The sequence below is a fragment of the Sorex araneus genome, chromosome 2 (genome assembly GCF_027595985.1).
Source record: "Sorex araneus isolate mSorAra2 chromosome 2, mSorAra2.pri, whole genome shotgun sequence".
In the NCBI taxonomy this organism is placed as follows: Eukaryota; Metazoa; Chordata; class Mammalia; order Eulipotyphla; family Soricidae; genus Sorex; species Sorex araneus.
The window spans coordinates 2374715-2400629 of record NC_073303.1 but is presented as its reverse complement, the minus strand read 5'-3'; the positions used below and the strand labels follow the sequence as shown (position 1 = coordinate 2400629).

The window sequence follows — 25915 nt, the reverse complement described above, 5'->3', positions numbered from 1 at the left end:
GACACCCTCTGGGCCCATCCACTCAATGGCGGACGGCAGGAATTTGTCTTTTTTTCAGACGTCTGCACAGCTGGAGTCACTGCACTGCTCGGGACAACGCCCAAGACACGGAACCAACCCAGACGCCCCGTACCGTCGAGCGTCTCAAGAAGCAGTGCTCCGCGCATCCACAGAACATTCTGCAGCTCCCAGAAAGGGCCACACTGTCCCCCTGCCACAGCCTGGACGCAGCTAGAGGGCGTCGGGCAGACAGAGTGACCCTCTCGGGGGCGGAGCCTTGAGACCCGCAGAAGGGGGCAAACTGGAGGGCTGGCAAGGAATCCAGCTCACGGGGTGGGTGAGAGCGGGGGGGGGGGGGGGGGAGCACTGGGGGGCGGGGGAGGGTGAGGGCAGCGGGGGTGCTGCCCGGCCGGTGGACCCGTGAAACGACCACAAACATCGTCGCGAACATCGTCGCTGTGCCTCAGACAGGAGATGGGAGGAGAATCTCTCCTCGGAGCCGGGGCCCGACGTGGCGTCCACAGGCCCCACCTCACTGCCCACTCATGTCCACTGACCTCAGGGCGGGCTGCCCGGGGTATGCACGGAGCTCACTGCAGAGGCCCGGGGCGGGGGGTCGTGTACCCCAGAGACACCCCCTCCGGCCACCCCGACTAGGAGACAGACTCCTGCACCCCGTGGTGAAATCGCCGCTCAGAAGCAGCTCTCTGCTTCTCCGGGGGTGGGCGCAGCCCGCTGGCTAATAAACGCACAAGGCACTTCTTCAGTCTCGTGCAGGAGCTGCAGAGAAGGACCCACGGTGGGAATAACGGAGGGAAACAGATTCACGATGAGTAAATTCCCGCAACCGCCAGGAATTCACAAGCTCCAGAAACCACGAGGTGCCAGGGGCTTTGCAAAGCCGGGGAGGTGACAGGGACTCGGTGGCCTGGCCGGCCGGTGGTCCTGGGGGGCTGCTTCAGAAGCAAGAGGCGTCGGAGGCCCGTGGTCGTCAGCCTCCTTGGACGGACGAGGGGGTCGGAGGCTGACTGAGCTGCGAGAGTCGATGCATCTTCATTCAGAATCAGGCCTGGGACTCCGGGGCCAACCCCACTTACCACCGAGCCAGTGACAGCCCCCTCTTCTCCACTCCCGGGCACCCCCCATATGAGCGAGGGGGGTGGGAGGAAAACCAGTGGAGGGTGTCGCCCACCCCTAAGGCTCTCGTGAAGGGTGTGGACACGGCAGAGTCCCAGACCCGACCCTCTGCCCCAAGAGCTGGGGCGTGGGGTGCAGCTGGGCTCTGCACGCCCACCCCCACGCCTCCAGGTCACTCTCGTCTTTGGGCCAGTTTGACACTTGTCCAGGGAAGGCCAACGCCCCCTGAAATCGGAATTACAGAAAGGTCACCAGTGACACCAGCGGCTTAAACACGTAACTGGAACCAGCGACACGGGTCAAAGGGCAGCAAGCAGGGAGAGGGTGCGAAGGACTGAACCCTGACCCCGGTGTCCACTTTGCAACAGGAAAGAGAAGCGGACGAGGACCCCGGGCGGGGGCCTTGGTGCCGGTGATCACAGCTGCGCTCTCTGCGGCAGACTCGGCCGGCTGCGTCCCTGCCGTCCCCACACTCTCTGGACTTTAAAGAAGGAAAGCGTCGTGCTCCCGCCTCCCAAATCACGGCAGGGCGCCTTAGCTCGGGCTGTCCCGACAACTGGAAATGCCGCGTGTATGTCTCGCATGCGGAGTGCCCGGAGCCACGGCAAGTGCACCCGCCCTGCAGATGGAACACCAGAAGGATTCCAGGCGGGAGGCTGGATTCCATCAGGTCTACAAGGACGGGAAGATTCCAGAAAGCAGCCAAGAGTCGGGAGAAGTCGGGGGGGGGGGGGGGGTTGGAGGAGAAGAAACAGGAACAGAAGTGGGACGTGGGGCCACCCCTGGGCCCACACCCAGGAACCTCCCCCCAGCCCTGCCCAGCCGGCACCGAGGGCGGGGGGGCTTCCCAGTGGTCCCGCTGAGCTGTGGGCGGAAGCAGGGTCAGACGCACGTGACACCCCCCATCTCAGGGGTCTCCTGGGCCTCTCAGGAGGGGCCCTGGCCTCCTCTTCCCTGGCCGTGCTTGGGGGAAATGAGGCGCCAGGAGCTGGTTACACAACAGGCGAGTGCCGGTCCTGCCTCGTCCCCGAGCCGAGGAATTACGGTCTGAGACCCACGAAGCTCTGAGAACTCGGGGTCGGGCTTGCTCCAGCCGTGGCTTGTCCAGACCCCGGGACGTTGGGGGAACATGGGCCCAGCGGAACCGCCTCTCCCCGAAGCAGGTCTCGGCCCCCCTCTCGCCCGGCGAGAGAGAGGCTCCCCGAGACCCCGTGTCACACGTCTGCCCTATCTCCTGGCTTTCAAGGCAACTTCAGCTGGAAGTTCCAAGCCAAGTTCCCGTCTGGAAGCTGTCAGCGTCTCAAGGGGCAACTGAGGCAGGTCGGAGGGTCCCTCACCGCCCGAGAGTCCGTGGCAGAAGAACGTGGGGGACAGTGTCCACCAGGCTGTCTTCAGGGAACTGACCCTGGTCAACTTCTCCCTTGTTCCCCGAGTCGGGAGGAGTCTGGGAGGAAGGCGGGGGGCGGGGACCACCGCAGGAGAAGCCTCCAGGGGGAACCGAGGCCCGTGAGCGTTCCGGCAGGAGCAGGCACGAACCTAGGGCTGTGGCGAGGGCCCACAGGGCTGGCCGGCAGCACCGTGAGCTTCCTGTTCGTCCACCATCTCAGCCTCTGGCCCAGCCCGTGTCGGCAGGTGGAGACGGGCGTGTGTCAGAATAAGCCGGTTATTATCACGGTCCCAGCCTGCGGGATGCTCCTTGCTGACAAACTCCGTGTCTCCAAGGTGGCCGGAGGGGGCGAAGCTGTGGCCTCGCGTGGAAGCACGGAATTTCCTGGGAACTGTGTCGGTCACGGGATCAAGCCCACGCACACACAGACCTGCCAAACTCCACTGCAACCGACCTGCCAGCGCCTCGTCTAATCGCCACTGAATCCGAGCTGTCTGGGCGTGTCCCGCGGACGGTCCTCCGGCCTTTCTCACGGCTCACGGACGCCAGCGTCTTCCCCGCTGTTTGCCCTGGGACCACGGTCTCATCCTCAGCAATTGAGGCCTTTCCTAGAGGGCGTGGGTGCAGACTCTCGCCACTAGAGGGCACTGCTAGCCCGCCAGGGCTGAATGGGCCGCAAGGGTCCGCTGCTGTCCCTGGCCGGCCGGTCAGTGTGAATAAAGGAACCGCTGTGGGCGCTGTTTCGGGTCACGTTCAGGCGATACAGCGCCCGCTGCAGTCTTCGGAGACGGGTCGCTTTCGAACGTCCACTGCGTTTGATTATTCCAAGTAGATCCCAGTCAGGTGTGTTTCTGCCCACCGGCCTCGGTGCCCGTCGCGTGTGCTGGACAGGCTCCGGCAGAGCGGCCCTCACAGGCGTGTGGGGGAGCCGGAGGAAGCCACAGCTGCCCTGCAGAGCGTGCCTGAGCCACGGGACCTCAAGGAGGGTGACCGCCTTCGTGCGGCCAAACCCCCTGGGTGCCCCTGATGGTCCCTCAAACTCGCCAGGAGTGAGCCCTGAGCACAGAGCTGGGAGTAAGCCCTGAGCACAGAGCCGTGAGTCAACCCTGAGCACAGAGCAAAGAGCAAGCCCTGAGCACAGAGCCGGGAGTACCCTGAGCACAGAGCCGGGAGTCAGCCCTGAGCACAGAGCCGGGAGTACCCTGAGCGCCGCTGGGCATGGCCCAAAAACCAAACAAAAATTGTTTTTAATGTTTAAAAAAAATAAAGCCAGCGGGATCACTGTTCCAACTTCATGAGGACAAGGGGGAGGACCCCGGGACCCCACCTCAGAGCCGGGCACAGCAAAGGCAGCGGTTGGTAGAGCGGCTCTCGGGCAGTGCCAGGGAGACCCTACGGGCATCGGGCTCAGGGCAGAGCCGGGCAAGCAGGGAGCACCTTCTGCGAGATCACCCAAGACGTAAGCAGATGGGGGGGGGGGGGGAAGTGCCTGTCATAGAGGGGGAGCAGGTGTGGAGGGTGGCGGGAGGGAAACGGGACATCAGTGGTGGGAAACGCACACTGCTGGAGGGACGGTATCGGAACATTGTATCACTCAAACCCCATCACGAACACCCTTGTTACTGTGTATCCCACGGTGACTCCATGTATAAATGAATAAATTTTAAAAATTTTTAGTTAGGGGGAATGAAAACAGACAAGCAAACAGAGCCAGGTGCTGGCACAGACCCTCAACCGGCCAGAGGGAGGCCGTGGCTGGGGGAGGCAGAAACCCGCCCTCTGACCCGCCCGCACGCCTGCTGGAGGCCGGAGACACCGCGAGCCGACCCCTGCTCGGGGACACAGCCAAGACCCCCACACGGGACCCCCTGGGCTAGTCCCCCCCCGGCCAGCCCGGAGGCAGGCGTTGGCTTTGCGCCTCGTCACTGTTGAGGGTCCCCGGCCCCCAGCAAGACCCCTGGCCACAGAGTCGGGAGCAGCCCTGAGCATGCTGGGTGTGACCCGGAACAGCAGACCAGAGAGGGGTTTCGGGCCAGAGCAATGGCACAGCGGGGTGGGCGTTTGCCGTGCACGCAGCTGGCTGACCCGGGTTCGATCCCCGACACCCCATAGGGTCCCCCGAGCACCACCAGGAGGGATTCCTGAGCGCAGAGCCAGGAGTCACCCCTGAGCATCGCCAGGAGTGACCCAAAAAGCAAAAGAGAGAGAGAGAGAGAGGAAGTTTCATGAGCTGACCCCCTCCCCACACACACACACAAACACACACACACACACACACACACACACATACCCACGTGGCTGCATCCTTGGGACCACCGTGGAGAGGAGAGGGGACTCTCCACAGCAGCCAGGCCCAGCCCCTCCCAGAGTCTCTGGAGGGAAACGAAGCAGAACCGTGAGCGGCCCAGGCACCCCGCCCAGTCGTGCCACTGACCGCGGCTCAGCTGGGACAGGTGGCCGACACGGAGGGCGGGGCGCGTCCACACAGCGGGGAGGACCCGACGCCCGAGAGATGCAGCTTGGCCGTGGGCAAACCACCCTCAACACGCGATCAGGAATGGAGCCAGGACACGCCCCGGGGCCGAGGGCCGCGGCCAGTTGAGGCCTTTGCTTCCCGCCCCCCGTGTCTGTCCCCTGGTAGGAGGACGGGAGGGTCCCCAGCAGCCGCGGGCGCATGCGAATCCACAGCCATGGCCCGACGGCCACACAGACCACACCCCTCCCGCACGGAAAGTTCCGGGTGCGGGCCAGGGAGAGAGCGAGGGGGTAACCGCCACGCTGACCCCACTGACCACCACCGCTGACCACGGCTCCGCCAGCCCCCCAGAGACTCGGGCAAGAGCGAGGCTGAGGGGTGGGCGTGGGGGCTTCGGGGTGTCCCCGCACCCAACGGCAGCTGGGGGACCCCCATCCACCCGCCAGTGACCGGCTCGAGGCCATCCTTGCCGGGAGTCCCACCTTCGCTCTTCACACCCCAACCGCAGGCCCCCCGACCTCTCCCCACCACCGCCCGCACCTGGGGGGGTTCGGGGGCCAGAGGCACCTGCCTGGCGAGCGTGAGGTAGACAGCTCCACCCTGTCACTTTGGGGTGGGAGCCAACCTCTGACCTCTGACCTCTGGCCTCTGCACACAGCCACCAGGCAAACACTGGGGCCCGGAGTGCGAATCCCAGAGAGCCTTGTGGGAGGGCTGCGCGCAAGCACGGGGACCCCCAGGTGTTCCCCAACAGGGACAGTGGTCACAGGAGGGCGGGGGAAGGGTGTCCCTGGAGAGTGACCAGCAGGAGAGCCCTCCCCTCCCCTCCCCTCCCCTCCCCGCCGCCTATGCCTCTTATCACCCGGCCCTGCTCTGCGCGCTGTCACGGCAAGGTGACAGAAAAGGACAACTGGGGTGCAGGGGACAGGGGACAAAGCAGGAGACAGTGTCCTGAGCGAGTGTCCAGACCCCGACCTGGGACCACCATGCGGCTGAGAACTGGGGGGGGCAATGTTAGTGGACACATGTGGTGTGTCTGTGTGTCTGTCTGTCTGTGTCTATGTCTGTGTGTCTGTCTGTGTGTCTGTCTGTGTCTATGTCTGTGTGTCTGTGTCTATGTCTGTCTGTGTGTCTCTGTGTGTGCGTGTCAGCCCTGCCTGTGGGAGACGAGTGACCCCCCCACCCCCCCTCCCCAGAGAGGCTTGTTGGGGAAATACATCTAGGCAGCAGGACCAAGTCTGGAGACTCGAGGCCAGAGAGACGGCAGCGAGCAGGGCGCTTGCCTGGCGTGCAGCTGACCCGGGTTCAAAGCCCGGCACCCCACATGGGCTCTCGGGCCCACAGGAGTGACCCCTGAGCACAGAACCGGGAATAAGGCCTGAGGACTTCCAGTTAGGGCCAAACACACACAGAACCAGTGGGTCCGGGCTGGAGAGACAGCCCAGGGGTGGAGGCTCTGGCGGCGTCCAGCCCTCGGCTCCCCATCCAGCGTCCCTTGGCCCCGCCAGGGGTCACTCCTGAACTCAGAGCCAGGGGTAGCCCCCAAGCACCTCAGGGTGTGACCCCTGAGACCACAACAAACCAGTGAATCAGGTGCCAGCCGGTGCCAGAATGCAGTCTGCCGGGAGCGCCCCCCCGGCCCGGGACCCCTCCCTCAGGAAGCCCTCCCCCCGGTGTCTGGAATCTGTCTCTTCGTGGAGAATTCCGCTTTCCTGGCGGAGGTCCCGGCCCGGAATAGCTGTGGTCACGGGGGAGGCACTGCCAGGGGCCCCGACTCGAGAGCAAGCGCCCCCGCGCCCTCCTGGCAAGCCCCAAGGCACGCTCTGCTCCCGCTGGCCTTTCGCTGCCCAGCTCCAGCGCCCAGCCAGGAGCTGACCGGCTGACCGCCCTCCCCCACCCCCCCCCGGCCTCGCTCTCCCTGACCCACACCGGGGGCACCTGAGCCCGGCTGGGCACCGCTGCCCCCTGCCCCAGGCCTGCCCCCTGCAGCCCGCCCCCTCCCAGGCAGAGACGCGTCGGGCCCGGGGCGCCGGGGAGGGGGGGGGCGCCCTCCAGCCGGCACACCTGTCCCGGGTCCGAGCAGGGCTCACCTGCGCGAGGCCGGCCCGGGCAGCGGAGCGGAGCAGCAGCCAGAGGATGGAGGAGGACAGCAGACACACGCCCCCGACCACCCACAGGTCCTTCCTGCGCAGCGTGGCCTCCATCCCGCCGGGCGGGGCGGGGGGCGCGGGGGGTCTGCACCGGCCCCCTGCACGGTGCCTGCGGAGGGGCGGCCAGGAGAGCCCGGCTGACGGATCCGGGACAGGTGTCTGCCGGCGGCATCTGACACCCGGGCCACCTCGGGCTGGCCCCGCCGCAGGAACGCTCAGCACCCGGGGCTGGCGCCCGCCCCTGCCCGCCTCCCCCCACCCCCCGCCACCCCGGGAGGGGCCACCCCAGGGGCTGGACACTGGCACACGCAACACCGCCCCCTGCTGGCCGGAGGGACTTGCCGTGCCCGCGGAGCCCGGCTGGGGCACAGACCCTGCAGGGGGACCTCGGCCTCCCTCTCCTAATGCCACCGGCCACCCAGATTCGTTAGCTGCTGCCCCTCGCCCTCGCCTGCCACGGAGCCTGGCCTTCGGGTCTGCGCTGGCACAGCCCCATCGGAAAACAGAGCTCAACCAGCATCCCTCTGGCCAGAGGCTCCCGCTAAAGTGCTCCTCGGCACTGAGCAGCAGGGAAATGCAAATAAGAACAACAGCAAAGGGCTGGAGCGATAGCACAGCGGGGAGGGCTTTTGCCTTGCACGCAGCCAACCCGGGTTCGAATCCCAGCATCCCATATGGTCCCCTGAGCACTGCCAGGAGTAATTCCTGAGTGTAGAGCCAGGAGTAACCCCCGAGCATCACCGGGTGTGACCCAAAAGGCAAAAATTAGGAAAAAAGAAAAAGAGCAACAGTGAGATGTCACCTCCCACTGCTGAGACTGGCCCCCGCAGGACACGACTCTGCCAGGTGCCCTGAGCACTGCCAGGAGTGATCCCTGAGCACAGAGCCCGGAGCACCACCAGATGCGGCCTAAAGGAAAACAGCAAAGGAAACTCTGCTGGCTCTGCAGCCTGGGGGCACTTCCAGGGGCCACTGAACACGCCAGGAACTTCTTCTTGGGGAAAGCGAAGGTCTCAAAACTTAAACCAGGGGGCCGGGAGATGGTCCAGTAGGTAGCGCACTTGCTCGGCAGGTGGCGGACCCAGCACCAGCCCCGGGCCCTCTAGGAGTGGCCCCTGAGCACCACCCGCTGGGCCCCCGCACCCTCAGAGACCCCCACCCCCACAGACAGGAAAGGCGGAACCAGCGCCCCGCAAACGCCCTGCCGGGGGCGCCGAAAAGCCACCTGCTCACCTTGTTCGCGCCAGCGCTGGGGTCCTGGGTGCCGGGACCGTCTGGGAGGCCGCCGGCCCTCTCGGGCCTCTCGGGGCGCTGCTCGGGCCGGGGGCCGCGGAAGCGAGGCGTGAGTCCTGGCGGCCTCCTGCCCAGGAGCACGGCGGCGGCGGGCACGCGCGGGAAGGGGGTCCCCACGGCCTCGGGCTCCGGCTTGCAGATGAGCAGACGCCCGCCTCTCTCGGCGCCGCCTCCCTCGGGGCTGCAGAGACAGAACCCAGGGGAAGCTCCGGTCACGTGTGTGTCGCCCGGGACCCACGGCACCCACGGGACCCTCAGGACCCTCGGGACCCGGGCAGCTGCCTCTTCCCGGGGCAGGGGAGAGAGTGCGAGCTTCGACAGGGCCCTGCGACAGGGGTGTGGCGAGGGAGCGGGCGGCCTTGCTTTTCTTCCCCCTCCCTCCCCCACAGAAGCAGGGAGAAGACCCTGGAGTTTTACTGACTCTCCCCCTCCTCCTATGGGGCTGGAGCGATGGCACAGCGGGGAGGGCGTTTGCCTTGCACGCAGCCGACCCGGGTTCGATTCCCAGCATCCCATAGGGTCCCCTGAGCACCGCCAGGAGTGATTCCTGACTGCAGAGCCAGGAGTGACCCCTGAGCATTGCCATGTGTGACTCAAAAAGAAAAAAAAAAAACTCCTCGTGTGACAAAGATTCCACGCCCTCCAGGGCCCAGATGGGAGAAGGCGAGTCCCCGGGGGTGAGCTGACCCCATTCCCGACTGGGTGGGCCCCCCACGCATCACCCCCCTCTCTTCGGAGGAGGCTCCACCAAACACGCCCCCTTCAAACTCTTCCTGCCCCCGCCGGCTCCTGCTGGGTGTTTGCAAGGGCACCTTCGCCGGACAATCCTCCGACCCGCCTCTTGTGGGTTAAGGACCTCGGCTCTGCAGGGCCAAGATTTCAAGCACAAACTTGGGGGCTAGGGCGACCGTACAGCAGGGAGGGCATTTGCATCGCACGCAGCTGACCCAGGCTTGAGACGATGCCCAGAGCTCCTCATCAGCACCATTATTCAGGATTCCGTATCACGGGGTTCAAGTCCAGGCGCTTCCCTTGAAATACCCCTTGACAGGCGCGAGAGAACGACTTGGATCCGCGGCTGCATCCCACGGTCGGCTCTGGCGGCCCCTGCTGGAGCTTTCTGGAAGTGCTTCTCAGTTGCGGGGTTAGTTGTTTTTTTTTTTCTCAATTTAAAAGCATCTGTAGTTTTCTCCATCCGACACCATCTTCTCAGCTCAAACTGTCGCCAAATGACAACATTTTTCATGTGTGCCATAACTCTCTTTATTCACTAGGCTTTATCCCTAAGTATATCAGCTTCTGCCTCCCAAGGACGGAGACGCTCTCCCCAGGAATAATTCCAGAAAAGACCATACACTGCACTTGGCTGGTTCGTCACTTTAGCCTCCTGGTTATTGATTGAGGAACTATAATATTCAGTCTTTAATACAAAGGAAAAAACACCTTCATGCCCTTGGTATCCTGGACTCTGGAGACACTCTACCTAACGGAACATCCAAAACCCCGTTGCCTGATTGTTTCTCCGTGTCTGGAAAAGCCTTTGGTTTGGTCTGGGGACCGTATACATGATGTTGGCTCTTTCTCAGAACATCACGAGAGAAGGTTGGTGACGGCACTACAACCCCTGGGGTTCAGTTTGGGGACCTAAATAAACAGTGTCTGGCAAACTTTGCCCGTGGAAAATCATGCTTTTCCTCTTTTTGTAGATAATTAGCAGCTCATTAAAATTTGTGTGTGTCCTGTTCCTTAATCAATGACTCTGTTTGCACTCCCCCTGCTGGCCTGAATCAATTATTGACACAGAAATTATTTGATAATGGAGTCTTAGATTCTACCACTTCCTCCACATTTAATTCATATTCATTTTTTTTTTTTAAGAAAGAACTTCCATCCCTTTTCCTCTCTCCCTCCCTTAAAAAGTAAGAATGCGTGGACTCTCAAATAACTGGTTATTTTCCTAATTGCAATCTTTTTCCTGTCCAAATTGTTCGGTTCTGGTCAGTCCCCCCCCTCTACCCCCGAGTGCTTGGTGGCGAGTCTGTGCTGCATCTGGACCCACCGTCCTGCCTCAAGGTGCTTCGGGCTCAGTGGTCCTTCTGTTGCCTCTCTCCAGAGGAGGCTGCTCCCTGGAGAACAGCGTTTCCAAGCCCAGACCCAGGCGATGGGAATGCCAGCGCCTGCGGTGGCACCTCTGGGACTCATCCTTCCAGTGGACGGAGCTGAAAAATGAATGTTTTTTTTTTCAAAAACCAGAATTTCGTTGTCCTTTTTATTGCAATTCCAGCCCCCACCATGGCGGGGTTCCTGCTGTCCTTCCCCCTCCGTTCCATACATACATTTCTTCTTCCTCTCGGTTCCTTTTTTTTTTTAATTTTGGGGCCACACCTAGCTGTTCCCAGGGCTTACTCCTTGCTCTGTGCTCGGGGATTGCGCCTGCCAGTTGTCAGGAGACCCTGCGCAGATGCAGGCATGGAACCCAGGTTGGCAGAGTGCCAGGCGAGCCCCTGCCCCTGTACCAGCTGGCACCCCTCCCCTGCATTCTCAGACCTGAGCTAAAGAACAAAAGGAAACGCGGCTAGAGGGGAAACCAGGTGCGGTTGTCAGAAAGGCCCGGGAGGTTCCGACCCAGCCCGTCCACCCCCACCTACAGGAGCCCACCCCCCCAGCCCCGGCGGGGGAAGGAAGGGCGCGCTGATGTCTACACCCTCGGCCAGGCTTTTGTTTCACCTAAACCGGAAGTGAATTTCAGGAGCTGGAAGAGGCTGTGAGAGCAGAGACGTGGAATCACACTGGGGCTCTCCTTCCCGCCGTGCTCCTGCTGAAATAGGTGTCCAGCTGCCTGCCCCAGGACCGCCGGCTGGGCAGAGAACGTTTCCAGAGGGGGAAAGACCACACCACCACGCGAGCCACGTTTCCCGCAGGCCCCGCGAGACTCTTTCCTGACTCTGCACTCAGGAATTACTCCTGGCGGTGCTCGGGGGAACCACACGGGATGCTGGGGATCAAACCCGGGTGATCCGTGGCAGGTGAGTGCAAACTTCAGGCTTTCCAGGATGTTATCACTACCTAGTCTATGTATTTATCGGTGAGAAGATAAATTAGGTTATTACCTAGTACGCTGTTAGGTTTTATCCTGTATGTTCAAAGTCTTTCTTTGGTTTTTTAATTTTTTTCCTTTTTGTGCTTTTTGGGTCACACCCTGCGAGGCTCAAGGGTTACTCCTGGCTCCGCACTCAGGAATTACTCCTGGCGGTGCTCAGGGGACCCTGTGGGATACTGGGGATGGAACCCGGGTCAGCCGCATGCAAGGCAAACGCCCTCCCCGCTGTGCGATCACTCCAGCCCCTCCTTCTTTCATCCCTCCCTCTTTTCTCTCTTTCTCTCCTTCCTCCTTCCTTCCTTCCTCCCTTCCTCCCTCCCTCCCTCCCTCCCTTCCTTCCTTCCTTCCTTCCTTCCTCCCTTCCTTCCTTCCTCCCTTCCTTCCTTCCTCCCTTCCTTTCCTTCCCTCCTCCCTCCCTTCCTTCCAGGATACTTTAAGCCTCTGAGAGCGTATGGAGGGGGCTTCCGGGACCGGCCGGAAGTGCCCGGCGCGGACTACATTTCCCGACGGGCCGCGCGAGGCTCTGACCCCGGGGTCGGAGCCGACGCCCCAGCAAGGACTACATTTCCCGGCAGGCCCCGCGAGACTCTAAACCCCCTCCTCCCTTCGCCCCGACCGGACTACATTTCCCGGCAGGCCCCGCGGGGCGCCGCCGCCGCCGCCGCCGCCCCTTCCCGTCGGGTGGGCGCGGGAAGCCCGAGCGCGCGCGATGGAGCCGAGCGGGCCCGAGGCCGGCCCGGCGCCGCCGCAGCAGGTGCAGTGCCCCGTGTGCCAGCTGGCCGTGCCCGCCGCGCAGGTCAACGCGCACCTGGACCGCTGCCTGCTGCAGCCCGCGCCCAAGCGGCGGCGCCCGTCGGGGCCCGACGGCGACGGCGACGCGGACGGCGGCGACGCGCCCGCGCCCCCGGCCGACCCCCAGCCCGCGCCCCCGCCCGCGCCCCCGGCCGAGCCCCCGCCCGCGCCCCCGGGCCCCGCGGCGGGAGCCCCCGGCGGGGCGGCCGCGCTCCGGCAGGCGCTGCAGGGGCGGCCGCTGGCCGACAGGATGCGGCCCTGCGCGCTGCGGGACCTGGTCGGGCAGAGCCGCGCGCTGGGCCGGGACTCGCTGCTGCGCGCGCTGCTGGACGCCAACGAGGTGCCCTCGCTCATCCTCTGGGGCCCGCCGGGCTGCGGCAAGGTGGGCGCCGCCCGGGACCCCGGCCCTGGGCCTCTGCGCCCTCCCCACACCCCTCCCCACCCGGGCCACCTGCGCCGGCCCCGGGAGCTGCCCCTGCAGCGGGCGGGCGCTGCTGCCCCTGAGCCCACTGTGGGTGGCCGCGGCTGGCAGGATGGGGGGCAGCTGCCGCCCCCCGTGGACTGGCCCGGGCGTGACACGCGGGGTCAGCGGGCGCCGCGGCTGCCTTTGGCGAGGCAGGTCCCTGGGGCTGACAGTCGTGCCCTGGCCTCCGGCCGGGTCCCCGTGCACGCACGCGCGCGCGCTGTCAGCGGTGGCTTTTGGGGGCCAGCAGAGTGCCAGGCCCATCGCTGGCCTCGCCCCCTCCTCTCGGCGCGGCCTGCCAGCCTCCCCCTTGGCGCCGGGCTGGGGGTGCCGCCCTGCGCCCCGGCTCTGCCCCGCGTCCTTGGCTGCAGGAGGCCGCAGCTGTCCGTCCGCGGGGCTGCTAAGTCAGGACAGCTGCTCCTGCCCTGGATTCCAGAGCTCCCCGGGGCCCGCCGCCCCCACCCCAGCCCCCTCCGAGAAGGCTCTGGGGCCGATGGGAGCCGCGGGAGATTCGGAGGGGGGCGATGGGCTTGGGCCCGTTGCGGGTCGAGCTTGTTTGTAGCCGTGTGCGCGGTGTATCTGCGGCTGAGCCTTGTGCTGGACCCCTGGGGCGGGGGGCGGTGCCCGTTCTCCCCGGCTCTCCAAACCCCGCGTGTCTCTTCCAGACCACCCTGGCCCACATCATAGCCAACAACAGCAAGAAGCACGGCGTCAGGTTCGTGACCCTGTCGGCCACCAGCGCCAAGACCACCGACGTGCGTGACGTCATAAAGCAGGCCCAGAACGAGAAGAGCTTCTTCAAGAGGAAGACCATCCTCTTCATCGACGAGATCCACCGCTTCAACAAGTCGCAGCAGGTGCGAGCGGCTCCCCGGCCTCTCGGCCGCGCTGGACACCGGAGGCTCGGGCGCCGTCACCGGGGAAGGAAGGCAGAGGACCTGGACAAAGGCTCGGCGGGGGCGTTCCCGCCCTTCTGTCCACGGGCCACCGGCCCGTCTCCTCGGAGCCTCTCGGTGCCCGCGTGTCCGTGGGCCGTGTGTCAGGCAGCGTGGCCCCGAGTTTGCCACGGAGAGATCTCGGCCGAGTGGCTAGTCGTTGTGACACGTGGGGACGTTTCTTTTTTTCTTTTTTTTTGCTTTTTGGGTCACACCCGGTGACGCACAGGGGTTACTCCTGGCTCTGCACTCAGGAATCACTCCTGGCGGTGCTCGGGGGACCATATGGGATGCCGGGAATCGAACCCAGGTCGACTGCATGCAAGGCAAACGCCCTCCCCGCTGTGCTATCGCTCCAGCCCCATGTGGGGACGTTTCTTAAACTCCCCCACCGAAAAGCATCACGTCCTGTTTTCAGCGTCCCGTGTCTGTACTTGTCCGGCGTGGACGGGTGGGTTAGCCTCGTTGAGGTAGAAGGAATCGGCCGTGTCCGGGCGTTATTCCCGACAGCGCCTGCTCTCCTGCTCGGAGGCCGTGCAGACACGGCGGGCCGGGGCCCGAGGGCTGCCATCGGGAGGAGGAACAGCAAAGGACGGCGAGGCGACATGGGCGGCAAGCAAGGGACATCGAGGCCACGTACACAGGAAGGAAGGGGCAGGGAGGTCACTCACGCGGGAAGGGGGGTGGGGGCGGCTCGGCCACTTACGCGGGCTTGTGCGGGCTGCTGCTGACCAGGGCCCGCGCCTTCTGCTTGCCCCCCATGGCAGGACACCTTCTTGCCGCACGTGGAGTGCGGGACGATCACGCTGATCGGGGCCACCACCGAGAACCCTTCCTTCCAAGTCAACGCCGCCCTCCTCAGCCGCTGCCGGGTGATCGTCCTGGAGAAGCTGCCCGTGGACGCGATGGTGACGGTCCTGACGCGCGCGCTCGACTCCCTGGGGGTCCGCGTCCTGGACTCCAGCCGCCCCGAGGACCCTCTGAGCCACAGCAGCGACAGCGGTGCCGAGTGAGTGGCCGGGGAGTGTCCAGGCGGCGCCCGCCTGGAGGCTGTGCTGGCGGGGGGCCAGGGGGGGCTGGGTGCCGCGGGCAGGGAGCCTGGGGGCCGCCGGGGAGTGGAGACAGGAGGGGGTGTGGCCCCGCGCACCGGCCGGCCCCTCTGCCCCGCGCTGCCTCTGCCGGCCCGGGCTCCAGCGGCAGATGGTTGGGTTCTCGGGCGTCTGCGTCCGTGCCGCGGGTGCGAGGGTGCGGCCCCTACCTAGTTAGGACGGCTGGGACGGGCTCTGGGCGCCTGGCGGGCGAGGCCCCCCGTGGACCCTGTGGGGGGGCGTCCCTGCCCGCCCCCGCAGCTCGCTCTTGAGAGTGCTCCGCTCAAAGCGCGTCTCCACACCCCCGTGACAGCCCGTCCTGGCGCGCGGCTGTCGCTCCCGGTCAGCGTCTGTGCGGGCGGGGGTGGGGGGCCGGGGCCCCCCCCGCGGGGACAGCCCCGTGTCTGCCGCTGGCCCAGGTTCTCCCGGGGGTCTTCATTCGGACCCCGTCTTCAGAGTCGCCTGCGTCGGCCGAACCCGTGCGGGGGAACCTGATCCGCCCCAGAGGCCCCGGCAGCTGCGGGACCTGCCCGGCCGGGCGCCCCCGGGAGGATTAAAGGACGAGGCATAGTTGCCGGCCCGGGTGGCAGCTGTCCCCGCGTCTGCCCGGCCCAGTTGCTCCCGTCACAGGTGCGGGAGGGACGAGCCGAGCCCGGGAAGCCGGACCGCGCGTGGCCTGGTTTGCGGCCACAGGGTGGCCAGGAGGCCCTGTGGGTGGCGCCTTCTCGGGGTCCCCAGGGGACCTTTTGACCACGTCTCACTGCAGACGCCGCGGGGGGCCGGGGAGTTGCTGGTGGGTGGGGGTGGGGTCCTGCCCTGGGCGTCTTCTCCCCGCGGGGGCCGTGCTTGGTCGTCGGGGCTGCCCAGGCCCCCACGGACAGGCCTGGCCCTGGGGCCCTGCCCACGCGGGCTGCCCGGCAGGGCGAGTGCGGGACTCGGAGACCCTCTGCGACGGCGCTGGTCCCGCCCTCCCTCGCCCCCCCACCTTCCCGACCCCCGTACTGGGAGGGGCTCTCCTCCCAGAGGCTCCGCCCCCTCGCCCCCCACCCACAGAGCCGGGCGCACGGGCCGTGGGTAGGGTCTCCCGGCGGCTGAGGGTTCCACGTTCTGTCCCGGCAGCCCAGCTGGGCGCGCCCTCCCTGGGGCCCGTGGTCGGGAGCCCCTGTCTCTCTGCTCTCGAGGAGCCGCTGGCCCTGCTTGGTTAGCGCCCACTCCGCGGCCCCGTGGGGCGGTCAGTCTGGACGGTGCCCAGGCAGGAAGGACGCCCAGGCCGGGATTCTCCGCCGAACTGCCCGGCTCCCCGGCGCCGTGAACAGGCGAAGGTGCTGTGCTCGGTGCTCGGTGCTCTGGGCGGTCCTGGCCTCTGCGCCTCCCCGCCCAGCCGGGCCTGAGGGTGCTGACCGGCCGCGGAGCAGCCGGAGCGTCTCTGGGCTGCTGTTTGCGCCCCGGTGTCCCGTGCCGGGCCGCCGCCCCCGAGTGTGGCCCTGACTCTACAGGGGGTTTCGGAGACTCGGGCTAGGCCGAGGAGCAGGGCCAGGGCCGGCCAGGGGAGTGTCCGCACAGCCACACCTGAGCCCCCCAGCGTCCATCTGTCTGTCCCGAGGCTCCCGCAGAGTGAGGCGGCTGCCCGCCAGGCCCCATGTCCCCTGCGCAGCGCGCCGTGTGCGCCGGGCCGGGCGGCGTGTGGCCCGGTGGCTCCTGACGGCTGGGGGCGCGGGTAAAGGGAGAGGCGGGAGCTTGGCGCCTGGGACCCGCCTCGTCCGGGCTGCGGGGGTCCCGCTGGTTCCCGAAGCTGCCGGAGAGGCCGGCGTGGGCAGGGAGACCAGGGGCCGCACACGGAGGACAGGCAGCGTGCAGAGGGCCCTGTCCTGAGGGAGGCGAGTGATGCGGAGAGCTCGGACCAGAGCCCACCCAGGGGTGTCCTAAGGGGGCCGGGAGCCCAGGCAGGCAGGTCCCCGCCAGCGCCGTGGGTGCCATCCTTGTCCTTAACCTGGTTCGGGTACAAAGGCAAAGTCCTACGCCCGGGTCATTAAAACCGAATCAGACCGCGAGCGACTCGGGTCAGCCCTGGCCCCGCCTCTGCCTCCTGCTTTGGCCGGGACACGTGACCGCAGGCCGGACACACGCAGCCACATGGGGAGCTCAGGAGAGATCCCGGCTCTGGCCTGGGGGCCACCCCTTCCGCCCGGGTGTCTCTGCCCGGCCCGCCGCAGCCCTCCCTCCTGCTCCGTGCTGGCTGAGAACGTGGGCCTGACCCCTGGCCGCGGCCGTTGGAGGTGGCCACTGACTCGCCCCCTTCCAGCTCCCGCCTGGCGGCCTCTCACTGCTGCCCCGGGCAGAGCTGACTCCGCGGGAAGTGCTCCCTAACCACCAGAATGAAGGGGACGTGTGTGGGCGGGAGCCCGGGGGACACACAGGCCGTGGCCGGACCTGAAGCCCCGTGTCCTGTATCCTGGGCCGGCAGGGCTGTGCCCGCCCACACTGGCCGTCCCTGTCCTGTGTCCTGGGCCGGCAGGGCTGTGCCCACCCACACTGGCCGTCCCCTGTCCTGTGTCCTGGGCCGGCAGGGCTGTGCCCGCCCACACTGGCCATCCTGTGTCCTGTGTCCTGGGCCAGCAGGGCTGTGCCCACCCACACTGGCCGTCCCGTGTCCTGGGACAGGGGCGTCCCGTGCGCTGCTCAGTTCTCATCCTCCGATTCTTCCCCGTGAGCCTGGGGCGGGAGGGGGCAGCCGTGTCCAGGGGTGTGTCCAGGGGCTGACCAGGCCTGCTCGTGTTGCAGGCCGCCCGTGTTCATCGAGGACAAAGCGGTGGACACTCTGGCGTGTCTCAGCGACGGGGACGCCCGGGCGTGCCTGAACGGGCTGCAGCTGGCGCTGCTGGCCCGGCTGAGCAAGGGCGGGCAGGCGTGCCCCCCCGGCCGGCTGCTGGTCACCGAGACGGACGTGAAGGAAGGCCTGCAGCGCTCGCACGTGCTCTACGACCGGGCAGGTGGGCAGCGGCGTGTGGGACGGGGGGGGGGGGACTTAACGTCCAGGGCCAGTAACGGGGACCAGCGCCCTGGCCGGCCTCGGGGGTCCCCGGTGAGGCCCCCCACATGGGTGTGTGCGAGGCCAGCGCCCTCCCTGCCAGACTGGCCAGGCGTGGCCACCAGGGGCTGCCTCCCATGGGTCCGACGGGGGTCAGACCCTTCCTCCCGGGTCCCGGCCCGCTCCCGCCTGCGCGCCCTACCCTGCGCGGCTGTCCGGTCACTGCGGCTGGCCCCGCCGTCTCCGGGGCGGCCGTCACAGGCGGGGATGGGCAAGCGGTGCCTCAGGGCAGGCCGGCCTTCCCGGGCCTCAGTGTCCCCGTCCCGCCCCTCCCGGGGCCTGGTCTCTGCTCCTCTCGGGGCTGCTGCCTGACCGGGGGACGGAGGGGACAGAGGGGACGTTTCGGGCTGGGGGGACCGAGCGGGACTGAGCTGTGTCGTCCCCGTCCTCACGGCTGGCCACGCAGTGGCTGAGAGCGTGTCCCGCCCTCGGGCTGCGGTGGGGGATCCCCTCCAGCCCCGCGCAGGGCCAAGCCTGCTGCCCCCAGCTGCCCCCGGCCACTGCACGCCCCGCTGGAGCCGCCCCTCGGGCGCTGCGCTCTGGGTCGGCGGGAGAGGCCTGGCAGCTGCCGCCTCCCTGGTGGGCAGGTCTGGCACTTTCCTTCTTCCTGCCGTGGGCGTGTCATGTCCCATCTTCGCGGTGGGGGGCGGGGGGGGCGGCGGATGCCGGCCCAGAGAAGGGTCTCCTGGGGCCAGGGTGGGCCTGAGCGCGTCCTGTGTGCTGGGGGTGTGCGCGCGTGCGTGTTGTGCGCGCGTGTGTGTATGTGTGTGCGTGCGTGTGCGCGGCCCCCTCCCCGTACCCTGAGGCCCCGCCCGCCCCCCGCCCCAGGCGAGGAGCACTACAACTGCATCTCGGCGCTGCACAAGTCGATGCGGGGCTCGGATCCGAGCGCGGGGCTGTACTGGCTGGCCCGCATGCTGGAGGGCGGCGAGGACCCGCTGTACGTGGCGCGCAGGCTGGTGCGCTTCGCCAGCGAGGACGTGGGTGAGTGCGCGGCTGGCCGGGCGGGGCGGGGGGTGGGGGGGGGGCGGGCACGGGCGGTGGGCAGGGCCTGGTGTCTCCTCCTGGCTGGCCACGCCCCTGGCCATCCCCTTGACCACGCCCCTGGCCACACACCCCTGGGCCCTAGCCGGCTCCCGAGGGGCCGCCCCCGCCCCCAGCACCCTTTTCTGTCCTTGTGCCAGGCCTGGCCGACCCGTCTGCGCTCACACAGGCCGTCGCCGCCTACCAAGGCTGCCACCTCATCGGCATGCCCGAGTGCGAGGTACCGCTCCGGGCGCCCTGCCCTGGGGGTCTCCTGCGCGGGCCCCCCGCTCACACGCACGGCAGCGCCCGAGGGGGCGTGCGGGCACGGCTGGACACGGACGTCCCCTGGACTGAAGGGTCTCCCCGCGGGGAAGGGGGGCCTGGGCGGGAGCACTCACGTCTGGGTGGGAGCACTCCGGCCTGGGCAGCAGGGGCCCCGGCAGCGCTGCTCACCCTCTCCCGTGCCCGGCGCAGGTGCTCCTGGCCCAGTGCGTGGTCTACCTGGCCCGAGCCCCCAAGTCGGTGGAGGTGTACCGTGCCTACAACAACGCCAAGGCCTGCGTGCGCAGCCACCCGGGGCCGCTGCCGCCCGTCCCGCTGCACCTGCGCAACGCGCCCACGCGGCTCATGAAGGAGCTGGGCTACGGCCAGGGCTACGTGTACAACCCGGCCGCGCGCGGGCCCGTGCAGCAGGACTACCTGCCCGAGGGGCTGCGCGGCCTCGACTTCTTCCAGCCGCCCCACTGCTGACCGCGCCGGTGCCGCGTGCTGCTGACCGCGGGCAGTGGCGTCTGCTGACCGCGGCAGTGACCATGTGCTGCTGACTGCGGCAGTGACCATGTGCTGTTGACCGCGGCAGTGACCATGTGCTGCTGACCGCGGCAGTGTCCGTGTGCTGCTGACCACAACAGTGTTCGTGTGCTGCTGACCGCGGCAGTGCCCGTGTGCTGGTGGCCGCGGGCAGGTGACTGTGTGCTGACCGCGGCAGTGACCGTGTGCTGACCGCGGCAGTGTCCGTGTGCTGCTGACCGCGAGTGTCCGTGTGCCGGTGGCCGCGGGGCCCGCCCCGGAGACGACAGCGCAGTGCCCTGGAGCCCGTCGGAGGCCTCTGTTTCCTCAGGAGTGGAGTCTCGGTGGGAGAGACGGGTGCTGCCGGGTCTTGGCGGAGTGAAAATGTCGTTGTGCTTTAATGCCGCCGCGAGTGGGGTGTCTTTCTGACGCGCAGAGGCCTTCTGAGCCAGTAAAGCCATTTCCCAGCCCCCTGCGGCGCCTCTGTCCTTCCCGCGCTTGGTTCCGCGTCCTGGGCCGGGGCCAGGGAGGGGCGTGGGAGGGGCGGGGGCTGCCCACGGGCCCAGCCCAGCACCCCCAGGCGAGGGGTCTCCGGCCTTGTGAGCGACACCCCCCTGCCTGGCACTTGGCCCCCGGGAGACAGGGGCCCCCGCGGCTCAGCTTCTGGGGGCCCTGGTGGGGGGGCCCGAGCTCTTGCTCGGGGGTCGCCGTGCTGGCATGGCCCAGCGTGCTCAGCCCTGCACCCCCCGCCCCCGCCGAGCCTGCCCACCGCTGCCTCTCGTCAGACCCGCGGCGTCAGACCGGGACCCCTGTGAGCTAGAACCTTCTCTGCCCCAAGGATGGCCTTGGCGCGTGTGCCCACTAGGGGGCAGCCTTCCACCGTGATTTCCACGTCTCGGCAGCCTTGGTGGCGCCCAGGCCGGGCCGACCCAGTCTCCCCATTAACCTGCTTTTCAAACAGAGACTGAGGCGAGAGCAGAGTGTGGCACAGCCCCGAGAGGCGGGAGGGTGGGGGGGAAGGGCAGAGACCGCTGGCCCCCCTCTCCCGCCGGCCCCGCCTGGCCTCGGGCTGCCTCTCGGGCCTGAGACGCAGGAGCCGACGCATCGCTCTGTCCTGGTCTCCCGGACCCCACTGCTCCCTCGCTGGCCCTCCGTGCTGCCTGGGGGACAGCGTGAGCCTCTGTCCACGGCCTCCGTCCACCCGGCAGCCCCTACCACCGGTTCTCTTGCCTGCGCGCTGGTGAATGACCAGCCTCCTGCGGGCCCCTCGGCTATGGAGCTGACCCTCAGGCCGCCTCGCGGTCTCAGACAGCCCCTTTTGTGGGCATCTTGCCAGACAGGGCTCAGGGATCTCCACACAGTGCTCAGGGATCACTCCGGGCAGGGCTCAGGGATCACCCCAGACAATGCTCAGGATCACTCTGGGCAGGGCTCAGGGATCACCCCAGACAGTGCTCAGGATCACTCCGGGCAGGGCTCAGGGATCACCCCAGACAGTGCTCAGGGATCACCCCAGACAGGGCTCAGGGATCACCCCAGACAGTGCTCAGGGATCACCCCAGGCAGGGCTCAGGGATCACTCCAGGCAAGGCTCAGGGATCACTCCAGACAAGGCTCAGGGATCACCCCAGGCAGGGCTCAGGGATCACTGTGGGCAGGGATCACCCCAGACAGTGCTCAGGGATCACCCCAGGCAGGGCTCAGGGATCACTCCAGGCAAGGCTCAGGGATCACCCCAGGCAGGGCTCAGGGATCACTGTGGGCAGGGATCACCCCAGACAGTGCTCAGGGATCACTCCAGGCAAGGCTCAGGGATCGCCCCAGGCAGGGTTCAGGGATCACCCCAGACAGTGCTCAGGGATCACTCCGGCAGGGCTCAGGGATCACCCCAGACAGTGCTCAGGGATCACTGCGGGCAGGGCTCAGGGGACCCAGTGGCTGAACTAGGATCCACCACATGCACGGCCAGCGCCCTAAGCCCTGTGCTCTGTCTCCAGCCCTGGAAACATCCAGAACACCCTTCTTCAACCTCCCTGCGCCTGTGGACGGGCCCCTGCCCTGTGCGAGGGTCCGAGGACACAGTCGTACCTGAGAGCAGTGCTCTCTTTGCTGGGGCGGGGCCCAGGGGGGCTGCCTCCTGCTGGGTAGGCCGGAGGGTCCTTCCCGTCGCTCAGGCAGCCCTTAGCCGGTCAGATGTTCCAGATCCTTCCCCGGCTTCCCTAGAAGCCAGAGTCCCTGCCGGCTCCCCCGTCCCAGAAAACTCTCAGGACAGCCGTGACCCCTGACCCCTTGCCCACCTGGACCACCTCCACCCCCACCCACCAGTCCCAGGCTGCTGAGCCCACTCCCACCCCACCCACCTGCCCCCTCCCGAGTTCACGTCCCCGCCAGGAAGGACGAGTCGAGACCCCTCAGGACTGGATGTCCCTGGGCCAACGGCAGGAGCCTTGCCCAACTCGCCCGGGGCCCCGCTTCCTGCCGGGTGAGGAAAGCAGCAGAGGGAAGGAACCGGGCACCGGAGGGTTTCTGGGCCCGGTCACTGCGGTGCCGGGAGTCAGCCCCTTTCTCCCCTGGTGACCCAGCCAGGATCGGGGTCCGGGCCCGGCACCCCGGGGTGCTGACTAAGGCCGCGGGGCTCGGCGGGTGTGGAGCTGGGTGTGCCAGGGCGAGGCCGGAGTCTCCAGGCCCCTGAGGGTGAAGCCCGCACCCGGAACTGCCTCCTTATCTGCTTGCTGCTCCCTGGGCTGTGCTCGGGCTGCAGTGAGGAGCACGGACAGCTGCAGCCAGGGAGGGGCGGCTGCTCCCTGGGCCCGCCCGTCCGCCCCCACCCCGGCCTCATGGCACAGTACTCAGGACGGTGCGAAGAGCAGGGTTGGGCGCCAAACGCCCCCCCCCCCTCGGCGCGCTGGGTGCTCAGTCTGGGCCTCAGTCCTGACCGAGACACCCTCCTGAGTGGCAGAGACAGTCGGCACAGATGTCACCAGCTCTGCACTGGGGCCACACGTCCAGCCTGGGGGGACTTCTCTGCCTCACGGCACCTGCATCTGGGGGGCCGCCCACTGCCCAGCCACGGCTGCTCCCCGACACGCCACAGCCGCCCCGGCCGCCCTCAGGCTCTCCTCCCCCCTCCCTCCCTCTCTCTCCTCCCCCCCTCCCTCCCTCCCTCCCTCTTTCCTCCTTCCCTCCCTCCTTCCCTCTCTCTCTCCCTCTCCCTCCCTCCCTCCCTCTCTCTCTCCCCCTCTCTCTCTCTCTCTCTCTCCCCCTCCCTCCCTCTCTCTCTCTCCCCCTCCCTCCCTCTCTCTCTCCTCCCCCCTCCCTCCCTCCCTCCCTCCCTCCCTCCCTCCTTCCCTTCCTCCCTCTCTCCACCCTCCCTCCCTCCCTCTCCCTCTCCCTCCCTCTCTCTCTCTCTCCCCCTCCCTCCCCTCCCTCTCTCCTCCCTCCCTCCCTCCCTCTCCCTCTCCCTCTCTCCCTCTCTCTCTCCCCCTCCCTCCCTCCCTCCTTCCCTTCCTCCCTCTCTCCTCCCTCCCTCCCTCTCCCTCTCCCTCCCTCTCTCTCTCTCCCCCCTCCCTCCCTCTCTCTCTCTCCCCCTCCCTCCCTCCCTCCTTCCTCTCTTCCTCTCCCTCTCCCTCTCTCTCTCTCTCTCTCTCTCTCAAACACACACACATTGTCACACCCTACATTCTCCTTAAAATTATTGCCCTCTCAATAAAACTTTAATTTAAGGTGGAGACCTAGAACTCTGGGCAAGGAGCCCAAGCACCTCCGGGAGTGAGCCCTGAGCACTGAGCCGGGAGTGAGCCCTGAGCACTGAGCCGGGAGTGAGCCCTGAGCACTGAGCCGGGAGTCAGCCCTGAGCACAGAGCTGGAGTCAACCCTGAGCACAGAGCTGGGAGTGAGCCCTGAGCACTGAGCCAGGAGTGATCCCTGAGCACAGAGGTGGAGTCAACCCTGAGCACTGAGCCGGGAGTGAGCCCTGAGCACTGAGCCGGGAGTGAGCCCTGAGCACAGAGCTGGGAGTGAGCCCTGAGCACTGAGCCGGGAGTGATCCCTGAGCACAGAGGTGGAGTCAACCCTGAGCACTGAGCCGGGAGTGAGCCCTGAGCACAGAGCTGGAGTCAACCCTGAGCACTGAGCCGGGAGTGAGCCCTGAGCACCGCAGGGTGTAATACAACCCTCTCCAACATCCTTCCCCCAAGACAAAACAAAAAATGTAAAAAGCCACTTTTTAAAAATTGTTACTGTTTTCACTGAATCACCGTGTGACACGCAAAGTTGTTCGTGATTGTTTTCAGTCACGAATGTGGCAGCCCCTCCACCCTTCACCACTTTCATTTCACAAAAGTAAATAAATGGAAAAGTCTAAACTGCAGAGCACGGAGTCGGCGGGAGTGTGCGCAGGGCCCGGGCCCGGGACGCAGCCCTGTCGTGGGGCAACAGGATGGCCCCTGGGCCTGGGAGGTCCCGCGGCCCCCGGCCCCCGTGTGGTTTCCTGCCCTGGCCGGGCCCCTCGCGCCGTTGCAGCAGGATTGCGGCTGCGGCAGCTTGGATGACACCGGACGGAGCCCTGGGAGTGGAGCAAGTCGGAGCGAAGGCAAAGGCCGAGAAGGCCTCCCTCAGCCGTGAGTCTGGAGAAACGGGGAGAGATTCGACAACGGGGCTCACAGAACTGGGGACCCCGGGCCGAGGGGAGGGCCGGGAAGCCGTGGTGGAGAGGGGGCGACACGGGCTGGGGGGGCTCCACAGCTGGACAGTAACTGGCTCCTGGGCCAGCGCCATCGTCCAGGGCTGAGGGCTCTTCCCCGCCAGCAGCCAAGCCCAGCAGGACCACACACGCCCCCTGGTAGCAACAAGAGTGACTGTGAGCACAGAGACAGGAGTAAGCCCTGAGCAACGCCAGGCGTGGTCCCAAAACTCAAACGAAAAATCACCACTTCAACACCACTATAAATAATGATGCCTCGATAAAAAATAGGTTGTTTAAAAGAAGAAAACATCCCATAGGGTCCCCTGAGCACCGCCAGGAGCAACTTCTGAGTTGCAGAGCCAGGAATAACCCCTGTGCATCGCCGGGTGTGACCCAAAAAGCAAAAAAATAAAAAATAAATAAAATAAAAGAAGAAAACAGCTGGGCCCTGGCCTGTCTTTCGGCCCCCAGAGTCTGTCACTTCCTGGTCTCTGAGCCGTCCCACCTGTCTGAAGGAACTTCTGAGCCACAGATGCCGTCCCCATGGCAGTCATGTATCGCCCATGTGTGACAGATCCATTCTCCCTGGGAGCGAGGAGCAAGTGCGAGTCGTTTCAGAGCCAATTCCGCCCACCCGAGAGTTGACCGGGCGGTAAACACTGTCCCGAGTTCAAGTCTCAGTAAGACTCGTGTCTGCAAACCGTTTAAACATAGCGGCCGGACTGGGAGACAGCCGGGCCACACGTGCCCGGGGCCCGCTGTCTGTGCCCCGCTGCCCCCTGAGTGCTCCCGTCCCGCTGTCTGTGCCCCGCTGCCCCCTGAGTGCTCCCGTCCCGCTGTCTGTGCCCCGCTGCCCCCCGAGTGCTCCCGTCCCGCTGTCTGTGCCCCGCTGCCCCCCGAGTGCTCCCGTCCCGCTGTCTGTCCCCCGCTGCCCCCTGAGTGCTCCCGTCCCGCTGTCTGTGCCCCGCTGTCCCCTGAGTGCTCTCCTCCCTGGGGACACCAGCTGTGGCCCCACAACTGGCAGCATCAGAACGAAGACAGCAGGACACCGGCATCGTGGTTAAGCCCTGAGGGCTGAGCCGGAGACGGACTCTCTCTCCGCGTGTCACGGCCAAGCTCTGCCCGGGCCCGGCTCCCGCACACCCGCCTTTCTCGGGGGCCCCAGTTCACGGGAGACAGCGCTGCTGAGGCTGCGTTGGACGGGGGTGTAGGGGAAGGAAGCAGAGAAGTGGGGGCTGATTCAGAGTCTGTCGCGGAGCTGGACAGGTGGCACCGAGGGCAGGTGCCGGCCAGACGTGCACTGACCAGGTCTCAGCCCTGGCACCTCATGTGGTCCCGAGCGAAGCCAAGTGATCCCTGAGCACTGAGCCAGGAGTAAGCGCAGGTGGGTGTGCAACCCCCTCCCCAAAACCAAACCCACCCAGAGTCCACGCCCCTCCCCGCGGCTATGGGCACATGCATGACCCTCCTCCCGTTCTCTGGGCCATGTTGAAGATGATTCTGAACA

The 25915-nt window shown here is 66.6% G+C and overlaps 2 protein-coding genes across 4 annotated transcripts in view; one reads left to right on the top strand and one right to left on the bottom strand.

Annotated features, from left to right (window-relative positions):
* MYLK4 (myosin light chain kinase family member 4) overlaps positions 1 to 9510 on the bottom strand; it is a 59283-nt gene extending 49773 nt beyond the window's left edge. For 2 of the 3 annotated variants that reach the window (XM_055127322.1, XM_055127323.1), the window contains exon 1: positions 7091 to 7309. In XM_055127322.1, coding sequence (XP_054983297.1) covers positions 7091 to 7204 — 114 coding nt within the window. In that variant the 5' untranslated portion in view covers positions 7205 to 7309. Of the gene's footprint in view, positions 1 to 7090; positions 7310 to 8383; positions 8625 to 9390 lie in introns of those variants that run through there. The other variant, XM_055127321.1, reaches the window with a different exon arrangement.
* Positions 9511 to 12195: 2685 nt separating this feature from the next.
* WRNIP1 (WRN helicase interacting protein 1) lies at positions 12196 to 20692 on the top strand. Its single transcript, XM_055126840.1, has 7 exons — positions 12196 to 12717; positions 13464 to 13655; positions 14501 to 14742; positions 17603 to 17811; positions 18738 to 18893; positions 19094 to 19173; positions 19410 to 20692. The coding sequence occupies exons 1-7, from the start codon at positions 12253 to 12255 to the stop codon at positions 19683 to 19685; spliced, it is 1620 nt and encodes a 539-aa protein (XP_054982815.1). The 5' UTR covers positions 12196 to 12252; the 3' UTR covers positions 19686 to 20692.
* The last annotated feature ends 5223 nt before the right edge of the window (positions 20693 to 25915 follow it).